The sequence below is a fragment of the Chaetodon trifascialis genome, chromosome 1, assembly GCF_039877785.1.
Source record: "Chaetodon trifascialis isolate fChaTrf1 chromosome 1, fChaTrf1.hap1, whole genome shotgun sequence".
NCBI lineage: Eukaryota > Metazoa > Chordata > Actinopteri > Chaetodontiformes > Chaetodontidae > Chaetodon > Chaetodon trifascialis.
In genome coordinates, this window is record NC_092056.1 from 29177373 (window position 1) to 29200712 (window position 23340).

The following is a 23340-nucleotide window of genomic DNA, read 5'->3' on the forward strand; positions in this document are numbered from 1 at the left end:
GCTTCAATTGTTATTCAGAAATCCAGCCTTAATCACAAAGTGTGAGCATGCAGCATTTCTCATCTGATGTTGTTTTATCCTTTTGATAGACTTATTAACAAAAGAAAACATTCATAGATGTACAAAGAGGCGAGACTGTGATTTGTCTTGATACATATTTTCTCTGTATGATTTCCATTGTATTATACTTAAACCAGAGGGATTTGAATATAAATTGAAAGCCTCAAGCCCACTCCCTGAAGCTAAACTGTAAATAATAACTCTAAACTTTTTCTAATCTTTGGTAATTGAAGCAAATGGGTTTTGCGGGGAGAGATTTGTTGCAGGCAAACGTACATACATTCATTTTTATTTACGAGGAGGCGAGGGCTGAGCACTGTAATGAGTGAAAATGCATGCTTAATTTAAATGGCGAGTGTGTCTGTTAGGGAATGCATTAGAGTCTGCAGAAGAAGCGTAAGACATATTAATTGACAGACAGGAACCGCTGTCTCCGAGGTTGATACAAGTAATTTATTACTTCAGAAACGAATGCCACCGCCAGAATGTGCTTCATTAATTTCAAATTTAGTTTTAATTTCAAGCTGTTGCCCCTTGAGAAGAATAAGGTGGCAACTTCTGTTTGAAGAGACATTTTCCCCCCTCCCTCCCTCCATCTTTCTCTTTCCATCCTCCATCTCTCTCTCTCTCTCTGGCTGTCTCTGATTTTCTGCAGTACAGAACAAAGACCTGGGGGTGGAGAGATAATGGGAGGTGGTGGCAACTTGAATCCGATTTGAAAACAATGTCAGTGTAAAAGGGGAAAGTTAGAACAGAATTACTGCAACAGTTAATGAGAGGAAATATTTTGTCTGTGAATGTTAGTGGATGGTTGCTCTGTTTCCTGTAGAGAGTGTTTGTGTGCCAGTATCTTGCATTTTTATCAACTCCCTACTTGGTGAAGAAACAGGAATACAGAGCTGAGAATCTCCATCATTATATTTATCATTGTGGTGCTAACAAATCTGTCTCTGTCTTTTTGTGTCTCTGCCTATGCAGCATACGTTCCTGAAGATGAGAAAGAAGCAGCCCTTTTGGATGAGGATCTGGATGGAGATGAGTCAGGTCAGGAAGGTGAGGAGCCTACTGCCAAGTTCCTATGTCAGGACAAGGACTTCCTTCTCAAGGACAGGCCAGGATCCACTGGCTTTCATGACTCCCCTAATGCTGCTGACTTCTCTGGTCAGGAACTGGACAGTGAGTCTCACCTGAGTGAATCCAGTGACAGAATGTCTGACTTTGAGAGCTCCTCACTTAAAAATGAGGACGATGTCCTACTCTCTAAAGACCCCTCAAATGGCCTGTCTTCCTCCTCTGCCATGATGGCTGCTGCCAACGCTGCTGCCCCAGTAAGTGGAGAAGAGGCCATGTCAGCCACAACAGGGTCTGTGGCTGACAGCCTGGAGAAGATGAAGGCCATTTACACCTCTTTCCTGACCAACTCCTATTGGTCTACACTGAATCTGAACCTGAGCCAGGCCCCTGCAGAAAAACCCCCTCGTAGTCACAGCAGCAGCAGTAGTAGCAGCAGTAGCAGTAGCTGTGGAAGTGGAAGCTATGACTGGCATCAGACAGCTATGGCTAAAACCCTCCAGCAGGCTTCACAGAACCACCAACACAGACTGAGTCTGGTTCAACATCCCACAGTGGCTGTATCCACAGCATCTACAGAACCCAACCTCTTTAGTACGGTCCAGCTGTACCGGCAGAGCTCCAAGCTGTATGGCTCTATATTCACTGGTGCCAGCAAGTTCCGCTGTAAGGACTGCAGTGCGGCTTACGATACACTGGTAGAGCTCACAGTGCACATGAATGAGACAGGCCACTACCGCGATGATAACCATGAGGCAGATGGTGAAGGTGCCAGACGGTGGTCAAAACCCAGAAAGCGTTCCTTGCTTGAGATGGAGGGGAAGGAAGATGCACAGAAAGTCCTAAAGTGCATGTACTGTGGGCACTCCTTTGAATCCCTTCAGGATCTAAGTGTCCATATGATCAAGACGAAACACTACCAGAAAGTGCCTCTGAAAGAGCCTGTTACACCAGTGGCAGCTAAGATTATCTCCTCGGCTCGAAAGAGAGCCCCTATAGACCTAGACATCCCTAGCTCACCTGACTCTAATGGAGGCACCACACCTAAGCCCACCTCCCTCAACGACTCTAATGACATACTCCAGAAGGTGACCAACCCTTACATCACACCTAACAACCGCTATGGACACCAGAACGGTGCCAGCTATGCCTGGCAATTCGAATCCAGGAAGTCACAGATCCTCAAATGCATGGAGTGTGGCAGTTCTCATGACACACTGCAAGAGCTAACCGCTCACATGATGGTGACAGGACACTTTATTAAAGTCACAAACTCTGCTATTAAGAAAGGCAAACCAATTATAGAGTCATCCACCCCAGCACCCACATCCAATTCAACAGCTGAAGAAAAGTTCCAGTCTGTTCCCTTGGCAGCCACAACCTTCTCCCCTCCACCTGCCCCTGTGCCTCCTCCAACCAGCATCTCCCCCACTGCCATGGTTGTGGACATAAAAAAGGAGGAGAAGGAGGAGGAATGCACTAAAGAGCCCATCATCAATAATGGTAACAATATCAACAAGGAGAAGAAGGCAGGGGGTGAGGAGGAGGCTGAGGAGAAGTTTGATATTTCTTCAAAATACACGTATCTGACTGAGGAGGATCTGGACGAAAGTCCAAAAGGGGGTCTTGATATCCTGAAGTCCTTAGAGAATACAGTGACCTCAGCCATCAACAAAGCCCAGAATGGGGCGCCAAGCTGGGGTGGATATCCAAGTATCCATGCTGCCTACCAGCTTCCAAACATAATGAAGCTGTCTCTAGGCAACTCCGGGAAAAGCTCTCCCCTTAAGTACATGTTCCCTGGAGGGGAGATCCTCTCTCCCACTGGTAAGAGCCAGCCTCTGATCTCCCCTTCCAGCTGCCAGACCTCTCCGCTGCCAAAAAATAACTTCCATGCTATGGAGGAACTGGTCAAGAAAGTGACAGAGAAGGTGGCCAAGGTAGAGGAGAAAATGAGAGAGCCCAGTGCTGTTGTGAGGGGATCTCCTCTGAGACGTACCACACCCTCACCTTGCAACAGTGAGGCTGGGGACTCAGCACGAGGAGAGTCCCCCAAAGAAAACAGAACAGGAGGCTGTAGTAAAACTCCTGAGAATACAAGTGGAGTGGAAAAAGTAGTAGGTGATGGAAGTGGAGCCAATCACAAAGATTCAAATGGGGATATTTCAATAAAGGAGTCTGCGGAGAATGGAATGGATTCCACTGCTGTGACGTCCCCCCTGCCTGCCTCCCTGTGTGGCAGTACAGCTATCATCACAGACCATCCACCTCCAGAACAACCATTTGTCAACCCTCTCAGCGCACTGCAGTCAGTAATGAACGTCCACCTGGGGAAGGCAGCTAAGCCTGCCCTGCCCTCCCTTGACCCCATGAGCATGCTGTTCAAGATGAGCAACAGCCTGGCAGAGAAAGCAGCAGTGGCAGCGTCCACCCCACCAACACAGACCAAAAAGCCCAGTCATGACCACTTAGACCGCTACTTCTATCAGACACATCTAAACAATGACCAACCCATTGATCTCACCAAAGGCAAAAATGCTGACAAAAATAGCGGTAGTGGTTCTTTGGGTTCAACAGCTCTCTCTTCTACCACCTCCACCCCGTCCTCAATTTCTCCCTCCTCCACTGTCACTATGACCAAAGCCTCAGCTGCTGTAGCTTCCTTTATGGCCACCTCCCCTTTGAGAGAAAATGCATTGTCAGACATCTCTGACATGTTGAGGAACCTGACAGAGAGTCAGGCTGTCTCCAAGTCCTCCACACCTACCAGCCTGTCCGAGCGCTCCGACATTGAAGGTGTGACACAGGAGGAGACAGAAGATGTTTCACCAGCCCAGAAACGTAAAGGCCGCCAGTCCAACTGGAACCCTCAGCACCTCCTCATCCTACAAGCCCAGTTTGCTTCCAGTCTGAGACAAACAAGTGATGGAAAGTACATGATGTCAGACTTGAGCCCACAGGAGAGAATGCATATCTCCCGTTTCACTGGCCTCTCAATGACTACAATATCCCACTGGTTGGCTAATGTCAAGTACCAGTTGAGGAGAACCGGTGGCACCAAGTTCTTGAAAAACTTGGATTCAGGCCACCCAGTATTCTTCTGCAGCGACTGCGCCTCTCAGATACGCTCACCATCCACCTATGTCAGCCACTTGGAATCTCACTTGGGCTTTCGTCTGCGAGATCTAGCCAAGCTTTCTGGGGAGCAGCTACTCAGCCAGATATCGCAGCAACATCATCAACAACGCCACACCAAAGGACTATCTGAAAAACTGCTTTCTAATCTTCATCCATCCAGCCACCCTCTACCCTCTTCTCTACCCACATCCCTACCATCTCCCTTACCCATCTCCCTGCCCTCATCCTTAACCACCTCTCTGCCCTCAACTGAATCCCCATCACCCTCCCCCGACAATGATGACGACAGTGGGGCCATGCACCAGTGCAAGCTCTGCAACCGGACTTTTGCAAGCAAGCATGCAGTTAAGCTTCACCTGAGCAAGACTCATGGGAAGTCCCCTGAGGACCATCTCATGTATGTGTGTGAGCTGGAGAAACAGTAGCACTGACTGTGGACAATGCTGCATTCTTTTGTAATGGCTCACTCTCTCTTGCTCTGTCTCTCTGAAGCATTTCACTGACATTTCTTTCAAAGAAAAGAAAGGATAATTGACATGATGGAACTGCACAAAGATGACATACAACTACTGCTTTGAGTTTTGGCACATGGTTTTAAATTTTGTGTTGTAGCAGTTTTTTCTTTTGTTTCTGTGTGAGATAGACTCACTCTGGCCCAAGACAGGACAGGAATAGTGACTTTTTTTTTAAATGTGCAGATTGGGGCAAGATATAGATGGAAGATGGATAAGATATACTATATGAAGGTTTAAAAAAGAGATTTTAAAATGAAGTGGTGCATATTTTGAAACGTGTAAATGGAATTAAGGTCCTTTATATTTTGGCATCACTGGGGTGTGATAAGCTGCATGCATAAATGAAACAGTTTAGTTAAACATTTTATAACTAAATCTGGTGCACTTTCCATGATTTGTTTTTTCTTTTCTAGTTTTATTGTTCCACTCGCTCTATCTTGTTGTTTTTTTTTTTTTTTTTTGTTTTTGTGCTGGAGCCAGCATTTACAATTTAACCCTCTGAGTACGTCAAAGCACTTCTACACCTAAGATCCAAACACTATTGACTCAAGATTTGAGATTGGGAATTATTGAAGCTATTGTGAAAATTAGATGGACAATGCGTGCATTGTGTGTGCAATGCCTGTTCCCTAGTCATACAGTATGTTGAGTCTAATCCTAGACATGAAAGCATTTTTTAAAAAGGAGATTATCTATTCACTCCAAGGTGTACATCTTGGGCTTAATATTTGTCAGAGAGATGCTTGCAGGACTTGACACAAGCATTGTAGCTATGTGGTAAAAAACAAAAAAAACAAATCTGAAGTCTTTTACTTTGGTCGATCAGGGACCTATGTTAATTCAGGTCTGTGTAAAATATGTATATACAAACATATTAACTAATTCCTGTCTAAATTATGCATCATTTCTATATTTTTAATTTAAAAGGATTATGACTATCTGCTGGTGCACAGTATATGAAGACATAAATAATTGTTTTGCACAATAGTTTTATAAATGTGTTATTTAATCAAGGGATATGGAAAAGATAGGTAGCAAAAGGATGACAACAGGTGAATCTTTTTATTCCCAACTCGTGCTCAAAGGGTTAAAGACTCTTTTTACCAGACACTACTCTACATGTGCCGCTGTATGAACACTAAAAAGATATTAAAGGTTGTACAAAAAAGATGTTACTTTATGAAGATATTTCACATGTAAACTGTTATTTATAAGCACTCTTGGTTGTTTCATATTGTTGAATGCCTTTTCGATTGGTCCTATTTTTTTGTTCTGTCTAATAACTCTGCCATGATTCCACACTGCAGCTTTATCTTTTTGGGATATGAAAGGTAACCATGGTTACACTAACCTCTTGAGTGACAAGTTCTGCTACATTTTTGGCAGTTAATTTGCTGAAGTAACTGACAGCTGCCAGTGTAGAGAAATAAAAAAAAATCCTTATGTGTAAAATATCGGCATGTAAACAGCACAGATACTGTAATGCATTCTGTGCCGTTAGTCTTTTTCATTTCGTTCTATCGTTTTCTGTTGTTGTTGTTCTTGACAATGAACCCCCATTATATGACTTCATATAACCTTGTTTTCTACTGCAGCATTAAAAAAAGGAAACAGTTTTTTGCAATAATGTGTGTGCATCTTGTGTCATGGCTATCAATTATGTGTGCTGTGCAGCCCCTAATGAGCACATTAGACTGGGAGTGTGTCAGCGTCTGTCTGTGACGAGCTGCAGACTAGTTTACAGTGAGTGGCAGTAGCAGGGCCGTGTGGGAGACAAACACACATGCACGCACACACACACACACACACACACACACACACACACACACACACACACACACACACACACACAGACACACACACACACACACACACACACACACACACACACACACACACACACACACACACACACACACACACACACACACACATATGCAGACACCTCATTGTTGGGCTTTCCCAGTAGCCTCTTCTGCTGTCCTGGTGGCACAGACTAGGCCTATACTGCACATATAAGACTGAGCCTTCAACAGAAAAAACAGCCTCAGAAACAGTTAACAATCAAATGACAAAAAGTTGTTTTTTCATTGTAAGGGGCCAGTGGAGCAATCAAAGAACCAGAGAGCAAATGAGCTCCATACTCACCTTCTTTCTCTTTCCACACAGGATATGAAAGAATAAAGACACTCACAGGCACACACAAGTTCCCCTTCCATATCTGCAGCTCTATAATTACCTCCAACGTCCATTTTGTGACTACTCTCTGCAGGGTAAGAAACCTGGCAGGCATATTTGTTTAGGCTTCATGGGAGATGACAACAATGCTGACAAGATGAGCAGGTCCTTTCAAGTGTTTATTTATTCATAATTTTGCCTGTCCAGAGATGTGATTAAATAGGAATTGCATCACTATCAATTTGATGATATGTGCTACACAACAGTATGATATAGATAAAGTGAAGAGTTGAAGCTTGCACGAAGAAGAGATATGTGAGAGCTGCTTTCTGGCCAAAGATCTGCACAAGAATCAGTATAGGTTCAATAAGCGAATGAAAATACAGAGGTAGGTATTTGCTAGAGAAGGAAATGTTGAACAACTAGCACAAACACTATCAACACACATGTAAATCTGCACATACAATACACAAGTGCATCACATAAACATACATAATACAGTCCAGTGAGGCGGTGCTGTGTGTTCCTGAAATGCATCACTTGTTCTGCTCCGTTCTGTTGTTACTATGCTGAAAGAACATCACATGCAAGGGCAAATACACACACCTGCACACAACACAGACACACAGCAACTCTAAATTGTATGAGCCAGGATACCAAATGATCTTCTTTTCTTCACACAGACTCACATGAGGCCAGTACGCACGCACGCACGCACGCACGCACACACACACACACACACACACACACACACACACACACACACACACACACACACACACACACACACCTCTCAAGAGCCAGGTATAAGGACTTCATCCGCAGTGACAAGGTGCCACTTTGTGTGAAAATGTCAGCCTTCAACAGTGCAGCCTGAAGTCTGGCACCATATTTAAGGCTCTCATTAGCCTCAAAGAAAATATGCGTGAAATTGAAGTGTAAGAAAGCCATTTTCTCTTTCCCAGCCTTCACATCCGGTAAGCAGAGGCAAGGGCTTATTAAGGTTCAAAACTTGCATACAGAAGACAATGGTATCACCACTGAGATGTGTACACACACAGAGATACTCACAGGGAAACATGCATGCATTTACTATGCATCTCAATGTACCCCTAATTGCAAAACCCCATGGATTACATCCAGTGAAGTCAAATGATGAGGAAAACACCAACATTTATGGCTTTCCCCCTCCCTCTCATTTCTGTTGAATTGGCCTAAAATGCCTATCCAAGGTATAACCAAAGTAAATTGCTAGCTGTTCTTTAACTATTTGGAGAATATGCATGGATTTGTTGCTTTTGAAATGTAATACTCTGAAGCGTACCCCAAACAGTCAGACTCAGCGGGCTGCTAACACTGAGTACTAGAACTCTGAACACACTAGAGTAGAAGGTTTTGATTTTTGACTGAATATTCTGTTGCAAATAGATGCCTGCAGATGATTATATCTGGGTCTTATTTGCTTTGCAACACAATGGGACCACAATATGAAGCTTTACCCTAGTCCAAGTTCAATAAAAGTTAATAGCAATACCACAGAAAATGAATATTTTACATCATGTTTTGTCTAGGTGTTCTTAAAAAAAAAAAAAAAAAAAAAAAAGGCCATTTGCTATATCTAGATAAATATCCATGCTATACTCATATTTAGCCAGTCTATATTTAGGCCTTCTGTATTCCTATTTTGGGTATCTGTACTTATATTTAGGCTATATATCTTAATTTTGAGGCCATTTACCATATTCATAATTCCAGACCCCGTGTAATTTCCCTATTTGTACTGAATACCTTGACTGTGAATTACTCACTGATGCAGCATATCCTCGTGTTTGGAATTTCATTGGCTATACGAGGCACTGGTCATCTGCCCAATCAGGTGCAACTGGGGACAACAAAGCTATTCCTTGCAATGATTCTCATCGGCCATATTTCATTTGTGCAGATGAAATAGAAGATCCTAATTAATCAAGTCAGGTGTCAACTGAAAGGTCAGAGTGCAGCAGCCATTTTGAGAACAAAATACCACTACACATATGTGCTTACTAGATTAATAATGGAGAAAACATGGCTAATTTGCAATGATAAAACAGCCTTCTCTGAATTATTAATATTTTGAACAAAATGTTTTAATGGATTGGATCATCTTGACTTTGTTTGTTGCTGCTCTTGGTTGTATTTCCTGTTGCGATTGTATCTTGAAATGGTTTGCATTATTTGAATCACATTATCTCAGCTTTGCAACCATGCATAGCAAGAGTACAAACTTAAACATAGCATTTGTGTAAATAGATGGATCCACTTAAGACTGTCACGACCTGCAGGTTGACCGTTGTCTGAAGAGATTTCTTGAAACAGTTTTCTATTTATACTCAAAAAGCTTCAATTCATCGAAACACCTTTAAAATCTATGCAGATCATAATGATTTACACCCAAATCCACACAAAAGGGGAAAAGGTGGTTGACTTAATATAATCATCTTGAAGAATTCAGTCCTGGTTGATTTGACAACGTCTGTGGTTACTGGTGTTAATGTAAGTGAGGATAGTTAACGTACCTTGATACAATACTTGCCTGTTTACAGCCCAAACAAACAGTGGGCTAGGCTGTTCCTCATGTGGCATTGTCTCAATAAAGAAACATTAAGAAGACAGCTTGAAATTCAATTCAAGGTGGCACGGTAACACAAGTGGTAACACTGTCGCCTCACAGCTAGAAGGTCCCAGTTCAAATCCCGCTGTGGCTGCTGGTGGCATGTCCTTCACCATGCCTTCAGTGCCTGCTGCTCGAGGAAAAAGGGGCCTTTCTGTATGGAGTTTGCATGTTCTCCCCGTGCTCACCTGGGGTATCCTCCATAGAAGAGAACACTTCTGTAAATTGGCAAAAGTAATTTCTCATGCAATGAGTATTTAGCCTAAATTATTGGCTAAGGGGCCGCTGTAGCTCAGGAGGTAGAGCGGTTGTCCACTGATCAGGAGGTTGGTGGTTTGATCCCAGCCTTTGGCAGTCCACATGCTGAAGTATACTTGGGCAAGATATTGAACCCCCAAAAAACTGCCCCTGATGCTGTGCCATTGGTGTGTAAATTCATATGTACGTCTCTTTTGATAAAAGCATCTGCCAAATGGCTAATTGTAATTGTAATTGCAATCGGTACTCAACATAAAAGCCACAATTCAACTATCAGTGAATGAGTCCTTGTCTCAACAAAAAACTCCTCTTTAAGATCCCAGGAAGTAAACAAAAATACTCAGTTTGAGACTCAATACAACAACTGGCTAATTGTGTCTAATAGAGAGGTTTAGTGATTCTCCAACAACTCAGGAGTTACACCCTTTAGTTCTTTGTCCAATGTGTTGCTGTCGGCTCCAGGGAATAGCCATCCTGGGAGCCGGTTGGTTTCCTGGTGGGTCCACGGAGTAGAGAGGATGAAGTTGGAGAATAATCCAATTCGCTAGAAAGAATGAACTATGAATGAAACAACTTTGGCTCTTTGCCCGGGGTTGGCAAACTAATCAATGATCACTGTCAGTATGGACCGGGCCTCTTCCACTGGTGACTGATGTTATATGTGCATATTTTCTGAACACATTAATATTATGTGGGCAAGCTTTGGCAGGCTGGATGTAACCCGTGGGCCCCATCCAGCCCACCACATGGTTGTTTTAAATGGCTTCACCATTTTTAGACATGAAATGAAAACAAAAATATTCAATGCTTCAATGGATTACAGATATAACCATTAGTTGTAGCCATACTCCTGTTGAAGGTATTGTACATAGGGCCCTCCTAAATGTCTGAAGAAAGCAACTGTTAAAAACAATTGCCCTTTTCTGTGAACTATGTTAAATTTTCAATGAGAAGTAGAACCTCTGAGATGTAAAAGGGCTGTATTGTCTGAAGCCAGCTATACCAGTGAACATTAACATCTTAATAGTGGTTTTTGGAGATGGTGCTATGTGCCAACATACCACACCCTCATTGTAGCCCACACAATGCAACCGTCAGATTCCCCCAGGAACATAGAGGGAGCCTCCACAACAGTAAGCTGCTCACATGCATTTGAGGAAGGTGTGCTGCAGATCCAGATAGCTTTATCTAAAGCAGGGGGCCGGTGCGAGGGAGGGAATACAAGCTCAGTGGATATACACCACACAATGGAATCACACGGCATAACACAAATAAAGTCAGGGTACAAGCAAGCACACTCGGCACACAAAGACACACAGAGAACACCCTGTCCATCTCGCTTCCTCTTGATTTCTTTTTCTGTTGCCATTTCTACTCTCTCCTGTTTTTTCGATCACTTGCATGCACAGACAGTCACACATTGCTACCTATAGGCTGACTAGGCCACGGTCTCACACATCCTATTATTTGTTTTCCTTAACAATAATAGAGTTTGTATTGCTAATATTTTCTGTCAGTTTAAAGCCAACCAATGGAACACTTTCTGAGCAGGTCTCATCTCTCTCTAGTATAAATAGATCTAATTGGCTGATACCAGGAATAATTTGTCAGAGCAGATTTATGCCACACGTTAATGGTGACAACCCATAATAAAAATATTACAAAATTTAATCAGTAGCTATGTTGATGGAACATCAGAGACAGAAACAGTTTTCTGCAATTCTACAATATTTGAAGATTATTTAATATTGTTCATATGCAACACTCAACATCCTGAGATACTTATCCGTCTGGACACAGAGAGCCTTTGACATGGTCAAAGGAGATTACATCTTTTTGACCATGCCAGCATTCTGATTTGGCCCTAAATTAATATTATCATATGCTCAACCTCAGGTCTTAGTACAAACAAACAACATGAGTTCCAGTTACATTCCCCTTTGTCGATCTACTACACTATCAGCTATCACTGCTGCTATTCACTGCTACTTTTATACGTATGGCAAAAAACTATGAATTAAAGTTATTAAACTTTGAAACGATTTGGGGTAGTATAGGGATATAAACTCAAGCTCCTTGAGCACTTTAGCTCATTACATTTGCAATATCTTGGGATAAATATTGCTCAAATGTTTTCTGATCTTTTTGAACAAATTTATATGGCCCAACGCAGAATTTTGACAGCTGGGCAAACTTTCTTAAATCTCTCTTGTGGGCCAAGTTGATATTGACCTGAGACATGATTGATTTTTATTCTTTCCTATCCTCCTTAGTAAGCCCTTTTTCAAGAAATTATACATCTCTAATATCTTATTTTTATTTGGAACAAGAAAACTCCAAGAATTAAGACTGTCTTATAATCTGTCTTATAAAGACCCAAGACACAGGTATGGGACTTCCTCTCTTTCAACTTTATCATTGGCATTCAGAAAATGAAGCTGTGAAAGTTTTCAGGCCTAATGACTCTTAGCCTTGTTTTTGTTTCAACAGTTTTTACAGTTGTACTTACAAGCCAGGTGTTGCATGAAAGTGTTAGAAGTAACATCAATATCCTGTGTGCATATTACACATGTTACCGGCAAGATCACAAACTCACTCAAAGACACAAACTCTCTCACACACACACACACACACACACACACACACACACACACACACACACACACACACACACACACACACACACACACACACACACAGCTACTCTGGTTCTTTGCCAACAACATGTCAGTCAAACAAAACAACAAAAAAAAACATTATTGTGAGAAGGCACTTAATAAAAAAAAAAATAAAAAAAAAACAGTGTTGTGCGAATACTTGTGGGATTTTGTAACATGGAGTGAGTTATTAACTGAATGTGAGCAGGGAGAGAAACATGACTACATAAGTTATCACTGTAGTCACTAACCTTATGCTGTGGCACAATACTTATACAGTGAAAACTCACTATTTTGACAGCTCCACTTACTTTATTGAGCCTTTATTCTGTATAACAGGAAAGAAAATTCAAAGCTTCAACTGCCCTGTTTACTCAGTTGATATTGATTGAGTGGAGATTTCAACTCAAAGACGGACTCCTAACAAATATCTGCCAGGATCTGCAAAGAGGCTAGAAAAGGGCCTTTTCTGCTTTGCCTCAGTGTCGATAGATTCAACTACTCTACTCTCTGCCCTGAAACGATTCAGATTGATTTTCAAGAATTCATATGATGTACTGTGGATTCAGCCATGGACTCTAACAACCTCATGCTACACCCTCTTCATTCAAACAAAAGCACACAAAATATTGAAACAAATTATGAGGTTGCATCACTGAGACTTTTCTCAAGATACACTGACAGCACATGCTAATTATGTGCAGATATGGGCAATGATGCTGTGCTTAATCATAGCCAAAATACCTTAAATACAAGCTGTCAATTGGGGAAAGAGTTTAAGTCAGCCTAGTGATAATTACAAGTACGACATATGGAAATACTTTGTGGTCACTGATTTCTCCCACTTGGCATCTAGAATTGCAGAAGTTTGTTAATACAGGTTGCAAACACTGCAACCATTCCACTATTGCTGGCAGTTCATGGGAAGGAAAATTAAAGCCTAAACTATATTTGCAACTAATCTATTTGTATCTGCCTAAAGTTGATTCAAAATAACATCTTATCATTCACATTGAACTCATTCGGCTGTAAAAGATCAAAGAAAAGTTCTATGAGAGCAAAAGATCACTGATCACTGATCTCTGATTCCTTGTCATCAGGTCTCTTAGCCATTAATTCACCAGAACCACTCTTCTTGGTAACATTACTAGCGCCTTGATTTGCTAATGTCTTGCTTTGGGAGAGAGTTATTCATTTGCACAACTACTGATGTCTCAGATCATGGGAATGGCATATGTAAATTCTGAGGAGGTTCTTGGGCTAGATTCCTTAAGAAGACTATGGGGAATATGCCAAGAGACTTGGAAGCTGCACATCCAAATCATACATCAGAGGCAACTGGAAGGTAGAAACATGACATTTACTTGCTTTTTTAATACAGTATTTAAGGAATCCTTAGAAGGGTTAACTTTGAGGTTTCATACTCTAGTGCTACTCTGAATCCTCTTTTAGGTGCATGTAAGATGATGAACAAACCCAGATAGGATACAGTTTGCTTGCAAAGAGATATAATCTATTGTTTCTTTGTCATTTGAATTGATAAAATCACTCATAAGTTATTATCATTATTAATCATTATTAATTAGAATAGTAGAATATATTTTAATAAAGGCATTTATCAGTAACCTCATCAATTCATTGGGCATATAAATAAAAGCTATTCAAATTTATCTGTCACTGAATCAGGCTTTCACCATCTTTAGGGATGTGCACATCTACCTTTGCAGAACAGCCAATAGGAACACCTTCTCTCTAAAATTACCTGTGATTGGCCAAAGCCTTCCATCACAGGCTAGGTTTTCTAAAGCCTGAAAACAGAGCCAAGAGCAGGTACAGAGGTCTACATTTCTGTTAGACCACTTGAAATACAATGTGCTGAAAGGTTTTTACAGAATTTTTGCCCAATGCTGCAAGAACAAAAATAAAAATAAAAATGCATTCCCCAGCTTTAAATTCAAATCAGTTCCAATGTTCTGAGTTTTAGTGTTCAGTTTTTGGGGAGTTTGAAATGCAAGTGTACTGTTGACCAATTCAAACTGTCTTGACATTACTGACCTCCAGAGGAATGCAGACCCTAAGAGTCCAAAATAGAGCAATCTATCTTTTTACCTGTTTGACACCATCCAATTTCATATAATACTGCTCTGCAAGAGTATAAACTCCTGCACAAAAGAGATGCAGCATGGCTCGCATTCAGCTGTGAGACAGCATTCAATACAAATCCATTTCTTGAATGAACTGGTTAATGTAGGTAGCTAGCCTAGCAAATAGCCACAGTGCCTAGAAGCTACTATCATCACCTATTTTGCGGTCACATGCAAATGAATCTGCCACTTCCTGGATTTACAGATGCTTTAAAAAGGATTGGATTTAGTGCAAGATTGTTGCATTCAATTCAGTTATGTGCAACTAACAAAGTGGTAACTCTGTGTACATTAAACATATATTAATTGAAAGAATGTAAATCAGCTTTCATGTTTTATTTAAATCATTGCAACTAAACTGCAATGCTTTTCTATTTCTATTGTTTGAGACACTAGAAAGTCCAACATTCTTCTGACTCAAATTCAGTAAATTTCCACAATTTCTTCCACGTTTTGACCATTAATCCACAAAATTTACCAACTTTGTAGAAACTTTACCTCCATTTTTGGTGCAAAGTGTTCATTTTTGTTATGTCTTCCCTGAGATGTCTTTGGATGCTTTTTTCTTGTTTCAAAGTATTATGTGATGCAAATTTTACTGCATACCTTACTGCCCTAACAAAGAGTCAGTCAGACGTTATGCATGTTCTTACCTCCAAAACTGTAGATCTTCTCTGGACCCTCATTTCCAAAGTATCTTAAAATAACGAACGTGATGAATGTGCAATTTCCCTAATTTACGGCTGACTGCCGTACTCAGGGCTGTGGGCTGGATGGAAATCTTAAATGGGGCTTGAACAGCACTCCTCACAACAAGAAATCAATATGCCATGCAGCCTAGAGAGGCGACCCACTATCTAGTGTGGCCGAGGCAACGCTTGCAGGGTAATTTCCTCTAAACGCTACAAACACAGCTCAGCCACTTCACCGACACAAATAGAATCCCAGTCACACGCTCTGACACACATACACTCAAGAAGATGTATGCTGAATGTGTACACTCACTTGGTGTGTGTATGGTTGAGATACAATGACTGAATTTATATATATATATATAATATATATATATATATATATATATATATATATTAGAAGATACACACGAATAAGTAAGTAAGTAAAAAAACAAATAAGTAAAATCTGACTTAGACTAAGACATGAAAATTCCCTCTAACTAAAAGATGTAAACAATATTATAAAATGTGTCTTACAACATTAAAATGACGAGATCTGTAAACGATTACTCAACCAACAGTTTAGGTGATTCAGAGTTCTGTGTTGTTTAATCTGCAGTTATGGTGTAATCAGGAATACATCTGTCCTGAGTGAGCGAGGGTTGCAGGTAAGTGAATTCAGACCATATCCATTACCAAATATAATCTGGTCTCCTCTGTGGAGATGCTATCTGTTCCAGGTCCTACAGGAACAATACAGATGTGCTAGCACTTTTGTTCTTAGGCTGGTTTGCTATGGCACTCATCAGATAAGCTGGCATGCTCCCCTGTACCCCCCCCCCCCCCCCCCCCCCCACACACACACACACACACACACATGTCTACATGCATACACACATAAGGCTTCATATATTACCAAAGGATCTGAAAATCCTAGACAGAAAAAACACTCTTTGCAGTAGCCATTCTCCAAAGCACTGTTTTGAAAATTTTGCACAAAAACAGGTGCATTTTTATACAAAACGTACATGAAAGCCCATCACTCTTCCATCCATTAACCCTGGGGTTTATTCTTCTTTTGTTTTATCTGTTGATTGTTTCAAAACAAATTTTGTGGTGTGCTATCCCCTTTTCATTCATGAAAAATTTGCCTAAAACACCTATCCAAGGCATGCCCAAAGTAAACTGAAAGCTGTTTTCAAACCATTTGGAGTACAGTACAGTACATGCATGGTTTTGGTCTTTTTGAAATGTAACGCTGAAGTTTTATCCCCAGCAGTCAGAATCACTGTATGTGCTATTGACACTGAGTTACAGAAGTTTGAACACGCAAGTGTAGTAGACGGTTTTTTGGAACAAGAAGTAGAAGGTTTTTATTTTCACCTGAATATTTCTTTGCAGATAGATGTCTGCAGATGACAATATCTGGGCCTTATTAGCTGGAAAATGCAATGGGACCACAGTATAAAGCCATACCCGTAACATTATAACATTATTCAACATTATTAACATTACTCAATGTTTGCTTACAGAAGGTAATCATTTCCTTTCACACATTTTCAGCAATAAAGAGGACAGGCCAGATTCACATATAACCCATCTGCATTGGCCAGTGTTAAACTAGGGAATAGCCAACACATCTTCAAACCTAAATGACTGAGTGGGTTGATTGCCAGTAACTCCCAAAATGACACATATCACTGTTGGAAAGTACCAGCGACAGACCTTTGTCATCACAGCATTAATGTCGTGAGATGGTTGCAGGTTTGCCTAGGTTTAGGAACAGCAACAAAACTACTTGGCAAGGTTAATGACAATTGGTTAATGACATCATGTTTCGGTTTGAATAAGTACGTTACTGTTTTTGAGATGGACGCAGCTTGCTTAGATTTAAGCAACAAAAGTACTAACTTAAGCACGTTATCAAACTTAAAATGGGCCAAAGTTGACTTTCCGTGTCACATTGGATGCCAACAGTGCTCTCCTAGATAAAAGTCTTGTTTCACGCATGCATCCACCCCAATTCCTCGGAATGCAGACTTTTTTGCTCGTTTATACTATATCACCTGACTTCCCCCTTTGCTAATGTGATATTTACAGTTATTTAATTCCATTGATTATCCCTGCTACCAGGGCAAAAAAATGTTTGGATCTCAAACTCTATTCGGCATTCTGAAGATGCCATTCAGCCGGTGATGACAGTGTATCAGGGGTCAAAGGTGAAACAAGCTGACTCTGGTGATAAGAGAAAGTGCCCTGCATCGTTATAAGTGACCCTCAATAAGATCATGTTAGTGGTCAAATCTGCCCCCAGTGTTACAAGTATGTGCTCATGTGTGAACGTGTGTGTAAATGCAAGTGTGTGAGTGTATAGAGCTGCCCTTAAGGAGCATGACCTCCCCAAGCAGAGCCTTTGGCACTGATAGTGCAGCTGCATTATGAGGTCAAATGTATGACCCCATTCAAACTGATGAGCTGTGTTTTCATTTAATAGATACAACACGGCCCTGCCACATGCGTAGAGTGGCCTTCTGTGATATCAGCAGATTAGGGCAAATTCGATTTGCTCTAATCTCAAAATTTAATTTATCAATTTTGAGGTTTGTTATTAAAGGAAAATCATGCATTAAGACTGAAACAAATGCATGTCCTAAATACAGTTATGGCAGTTCATTTTAAGGTGGACAGAGATTTGAGTGGCTATTGATTAGTTTGGTAATCACTCTATTAGTAGGTGGCCATGAGGTGAAAAAAACACTGCTTTCATCTTGTTTGTTGTGATCAGCAAATTATTCACGGTTTAGTCGTGGAGTGTTTGGAAAGTACAGCTCCTGCAAACTTGTATTCAGGGTTTGATTATTGCATCCTGGAAATGTATGGCTTTGTGCCTCATGCATTTTGTGCATGTTAAGCTCCACAAAGATATCATGAAAAAGAAATTGAGCAAGAAAGTGGAGGACTTGTTAAATCAGTACTCCAACACTGAAGGGAGAAATCTGAGCAGTTAAAAATTGTGATGATAATGCTAAGGCTAAGACTAATGAGGACAAAGGATGCTGTTTTTCGCATCATAATCAGAGACAGCTATCTCAGAGACAGAGACAGCTATCTTAGGTTGTCGCCAATGAACTCATAATGTCAACCCGTGAGAGCCCTACTGGTGTAATGTTGCAACATTCTCTCTTCACTGAAATGATTTTTTTCATGTTGTGATATGCTCTTATCACTTATTGAAATGGTTCAAGTGTATCGATGTCTTCTTGAATGAGGGTAACATCATGAGATCAACAAGCAGATTGGTACAGTGTTGCTGGTAATGCATGCATTGTACTGGACTGTACTGGACTGGTATGGTGATGAGGGCCCTATGTTCCAACTGTCCACTGATCATGAGCTTTGCGAACTGAATGAAAGAATAAGATGATGGTTTCAAGAAACTAAAATAAGATGCCTTCACAGAAAGTCCAGGCTCATCCTTGAGGATGAGATACTACATAGTTCTTCTGAGCTTCTGCTTGAGAAGACCAGTTGAGGTGGCTTAAACATCTGAACAGGATGCCTCTGGACACCTTCCTATGGAAGTCCAACTGGTAGGACACCTTGGCAGGCCCAGAAAACACATGGAATAAACATCCCAGAAGCAGAAAACATTGTCAACTCTCTGACGTCTTAGCGTAAACACATTCATGGACCCAGAAATCCTCAAAATTCATACTGCTCTTTTTTATTTGCACCACTCACCTCTCATGTGCTCTTCATGATCAGCTGAAGTCAGGAGAAGGAGGATTAGGGCGCTCCCTATTCTGTTTGCCTGATATCCTGGAGATCACACCCCTCTCACTGCTCTGCTTCAAGCTCATTATTGCGGTTAAATTATTTCCTCCCACAAGAACGTTAATTAACACACACGTCCAGACCACGTCTGGCACAAATTGATTACAACATCAGAGCCAGTGAGTGTGTGTGGCTGGCCTCTGCAGGAACAAAAGGCGATTGGCCCCTCAGTGGGGCCTGCAGGCCTCTAATGACATCAGAAACATATTACATATGCCACACAATGTATAGCATACTCCCCCGTGTGTGTGTGTGTGTGTGTGTGTGTGTGTGTGTGTGTGTGTGTGTGTGTGTGTGTGTGTGCGTGCACGTAAAAAGAACGCATGTCTTCTCTGCACATGCTAATGAGAGAAGGGAGGTAATGCATGTGTGTAGCTTTAACAAAGGGATAGTGGTAATCAAGAGGTATCAGACACAAACACAAAAAGACGAGTGCCTGCATGGCCACACAAGCACACACACACACACACATACAAATACACACACACACACACACACACACACACACACACACACACACACACACACACACACACACTTCAAACTGAGGACATGAATTTTGTCATTACAACAGAGCAGGATGGGTAATTTCAGGCTTGGCCTCAATCACCAGTGTTAAGCATAATTTCAGTCCTGAAGGGGTTAATTAGGGGCTGTGAGGAGAGGACTGAATTAATTGGCTTGTGCCTGAAAAGACAGAGAAAATAATAGAGGGGGAGAGAGAATGGCTGTGACGTTTTCATACATCAGAATCAGTGTTGACAGTGTTGAGCTGCCTTGGCTTTAACTATATGTATAATAATTAACAGAAGTGTTTGGTGTAAAGTAGATGACTTTCAGATGTTAATAATGAATCCAGCAATATTTTATAGTATTTCTTATGTCAACAAATGCCGTAGAAAGCAAGGTTACACTGTTGCATCGTTACCATGAACATACACATTGTAGTTTATTTTGATTCAGTCCCACATACACTGTACTGCCTCGGTTAGGCTAGCTTGTCATACAGGAAACCTCTGTATTTTCCTCTACTTTTTGAAGTTGGTCTGGTGTTGTGCTCACTCACGGCTATTTCCATGGTTGGAAAAACAACAGATGCAATTGGTTGGATGGAACAATGGGGACTTCATCTTGTGGGTGCAAGGATATTGGAAAGCCACATAGATGAAAAAATTAACATGTGCAAACTGATCAGTGTGATTTTGCTCAACATCCACTTATGAACCAGAAAGAATGTAAGCCATGGACACATCTGCACAGGCTGTTATATGTTGACTAGAGAAATAGCAGTTCTTAAATCGGCATATGTCTTCAATTAACATTTAAGATGTAAAGTTAACTCTGCCACCGCAGCTAAAAATGACATTGTAGGACACTCGCTTGGTTAAGACGAAATGGCAACCAATCCCAATCAGAAGACAGCAGACACAGACGTCGGACTGAATAATCCTATGAAAACAACTGCAAATCAGTCTCATTATTGGACTTAACTAGCACACCATGTGGATGCTCACACTCTAAACTCCAGCACGACAAAAGCTCTTGTCATCTCCTGCCTTCTCGGGTTTTATCTATTACCAAACTAACTGCCTGCTTAAATTGAAGCATTACAACCTTAAACAGCGTGTCAAACTCACTTGAATACTATGTGACGTTTAGCTTTAAGCAGTGTGGATGGTGACTGACTGATGCAACTCTACATGTTTTCTGCTCTGACCTTACTGTAGCTATATACTGTATGCGCTCTCTGAGGCCATTCAGCACCTGTACACTCAACTTGACCTGACTCGACTTGGCTGCTGATACCAGCTCTCCAACATACTCATTGCTGTCAGCGCTTCCTGTACACGCTGAACTGCAGCACGTAATACGAAGAATACCGAAGAGGCAGCTTAGGAGCTTCGGGGCTCATCAGATTTGTTCATGTAGCTACCAGAGTCAGACAGTAGATTCAGTGCTTGTTAGGCTTTTAGCTTGTTAGTCTGTTAGTCTGTGGATATTATTCCTGGCTGCCTGCAGACTTTCAGCAAGACTCATTGCTGCAGTTCAGTTGATAGTTGGACATTTTTTAATGTCTGTTAGTGTTCCATTCTGAATACTTGAATTGGCATTTATTTTTTCTGCTACTGTCATGATAAAACCTACATACAAGTTGATCATTTTTTATTTATGTACTCTAAAGATATAGTGGCAATAGCACAGTGAATTAAGTGGGACAAATCCTGGTTTCATAAGTGATCATCTTTGTGTTTCTCGTGGCCTGAAATTTTTACAACAAAATACTTCAAAACTCAAATTCCCATTTACAGGTCCAGAACCAGGTAAACTTAGGTATAGCACCCCAACCTCCTACAGCGCCCAGCTGTGTTCTTGTTTGTTTGATTGTTTGCTATATATATATTTGTGACATTTTCTTTTAATAATCAGTAGGAGCCTGCGGGCTTTGAGCTAAGTATTTTCCGAAACACAGCTCAATGCAAAGACAGAAAGTCAAAGCGAGATGAAATGAGAGGCTCAGAAGGATTGAGGTGGACTGAACAGGTGAGCGTATCTGAGATGAACGAGGAAGCTCTTTGCATCTGCATTTTTTTTATCTCTTCTTTTATTTAAGTGGAGGTGCGCTGATGGGCGCCATGCCTGAGTGCCCATGACACAGAGCTGGCAAAAAGCTGATGGAAAAAAAGAGTCCTCCATCCCCTCTCACTGTCTCCCTGTCTCTCTCTCCCTTCCTCTCTGCAGTACTGAAAGGCTCATCAGGACTTGTCATCGCTCTAATGAATATCATTTAAATTGCTTTGTGTATGGGAGTGAGTTTGGATGTCGATTTAATTTGCGCATGTGTTTGAGCTCTTGTGCTTGGCGGGGCGGACGGACGGAGAGCGGCAGCCCTAATGAAACGCCGGCCTTGGTGACAGGCTGACGAGGCCCGACCCGATCAGACGGCTTTGAAAAGAAATTCTGACAGTGCGGCGGAGGTAGGGAACGTAACACACACACAAGCATGCAGACAGACTGGAAGATGCAGAAACATACAGACACAGAAGCACACACATTTACACACGCACAGAGATCAAGACACAAGATACACACTTATGCAGGAATATTAATGTGTACATATTTGCATGCAAACTCTAAACACATGTACAGAGATAAATATCCAAACACATCAAATCTGCATTTCAGGAAATAAACTGACTTCAAGCCAGGTTTGTGTTATCACCGCATCCCAGTGTGTTGTGCTAGCGACGCTAGCTGAGCACCTGTCCTAATTTGCAGATCCTATCCCCTTTTAGTGCAGCCTTGCTAATGATGGCACCTCAGTGTCCCTGAGCTGGGGGAATATGTAAAATAACACCCGCTTCACTCTGCTCAAGATGAGCCTTACCAGGCTATAAGCATGGCCTTATCAAAATGAAATTACAATATATGCTGATACTGTATTTCTGCAGCCCCACACCCCCCACTCCAAATCCTCGTATGTGCACTCCCATCGCCGCACACCCGGTGAAATATTACAACCTTTCCCAAAGCAAAAGATATAAATCCGCATTGAGGAATTGCAAAAACAGCACAAAGCATTCCCAGGCCAGCCTCTATCTAGTGAGGCGCTTATGATTTAGCATTGCAGGTGTATCAAGAACTCTCTCTCTCTCTCTCTCTCTCTCTCTCTGCCTGTGGCACACCAGCTACCGTGGTCGCGACGCCACCCGCTCAGCCGCAGCGCCCTGTTTCATTACTATCACCCAGAGGTTTTTTAATTGAGTCAGATCCAATTATGAGCCAGCAATTAGCTATTAATGTAATCAATTACTCCTCCACGCTTGTCACATCAGAATGTGATGCAGATGTGGAATGTGTGTACGGTGCATTCAGCACATTACCAGGATTTTCACAGGCATGGTGGGGAAAGGGCCCGGGTTTAAAAAAAAAAAAAGAAAGAAAAATAAAGGAAATGACAGCTCTACTATTTGGCTGGTGATACTAGTGTAACCTGTCTGAAGAAGAGCCATGCATATGATCACATCCCAACTGCTTATTGTCTGTCTCTCCTTCAGCTTTTATTTTGATACAAAAAGTGCGAGAACAGAACATACTGATGTTGGCATATTAGTACATTTACATGCAGATGAGAAATTAGGTTACATGCACTGTAGTAACTGT

At 41.5% G+C, this 23340-nt stretch overlaps 1 protein-coding gene across 2 annotated transcripts in view; it reads left to right on the forward strand.

Moving 5' to 3' along the window:
* Positions 1-6400, forward strand: part of tshz3b (teashirt zinc finger homeobox 3b) — a 39943-nt gene extending 33543 nt beyond the window's left edge. For both annotated transcript variants that reach the window (XM_070964382.1, XM_070964392.1), the window contains one exon: positions 1039-6400. In XM_070964382.1, coding sequence (XP_070820483.1) covers positions 1039-4694 — 3656 coding nt within the window. In that variant the 3' untranslated portion in view covers positions 4695-6400. The remainder of the gene's footprint in view (positions 1-1038) is intronic.
* Positions 6401-23340: the final 16940 nt, after the last annotated feature.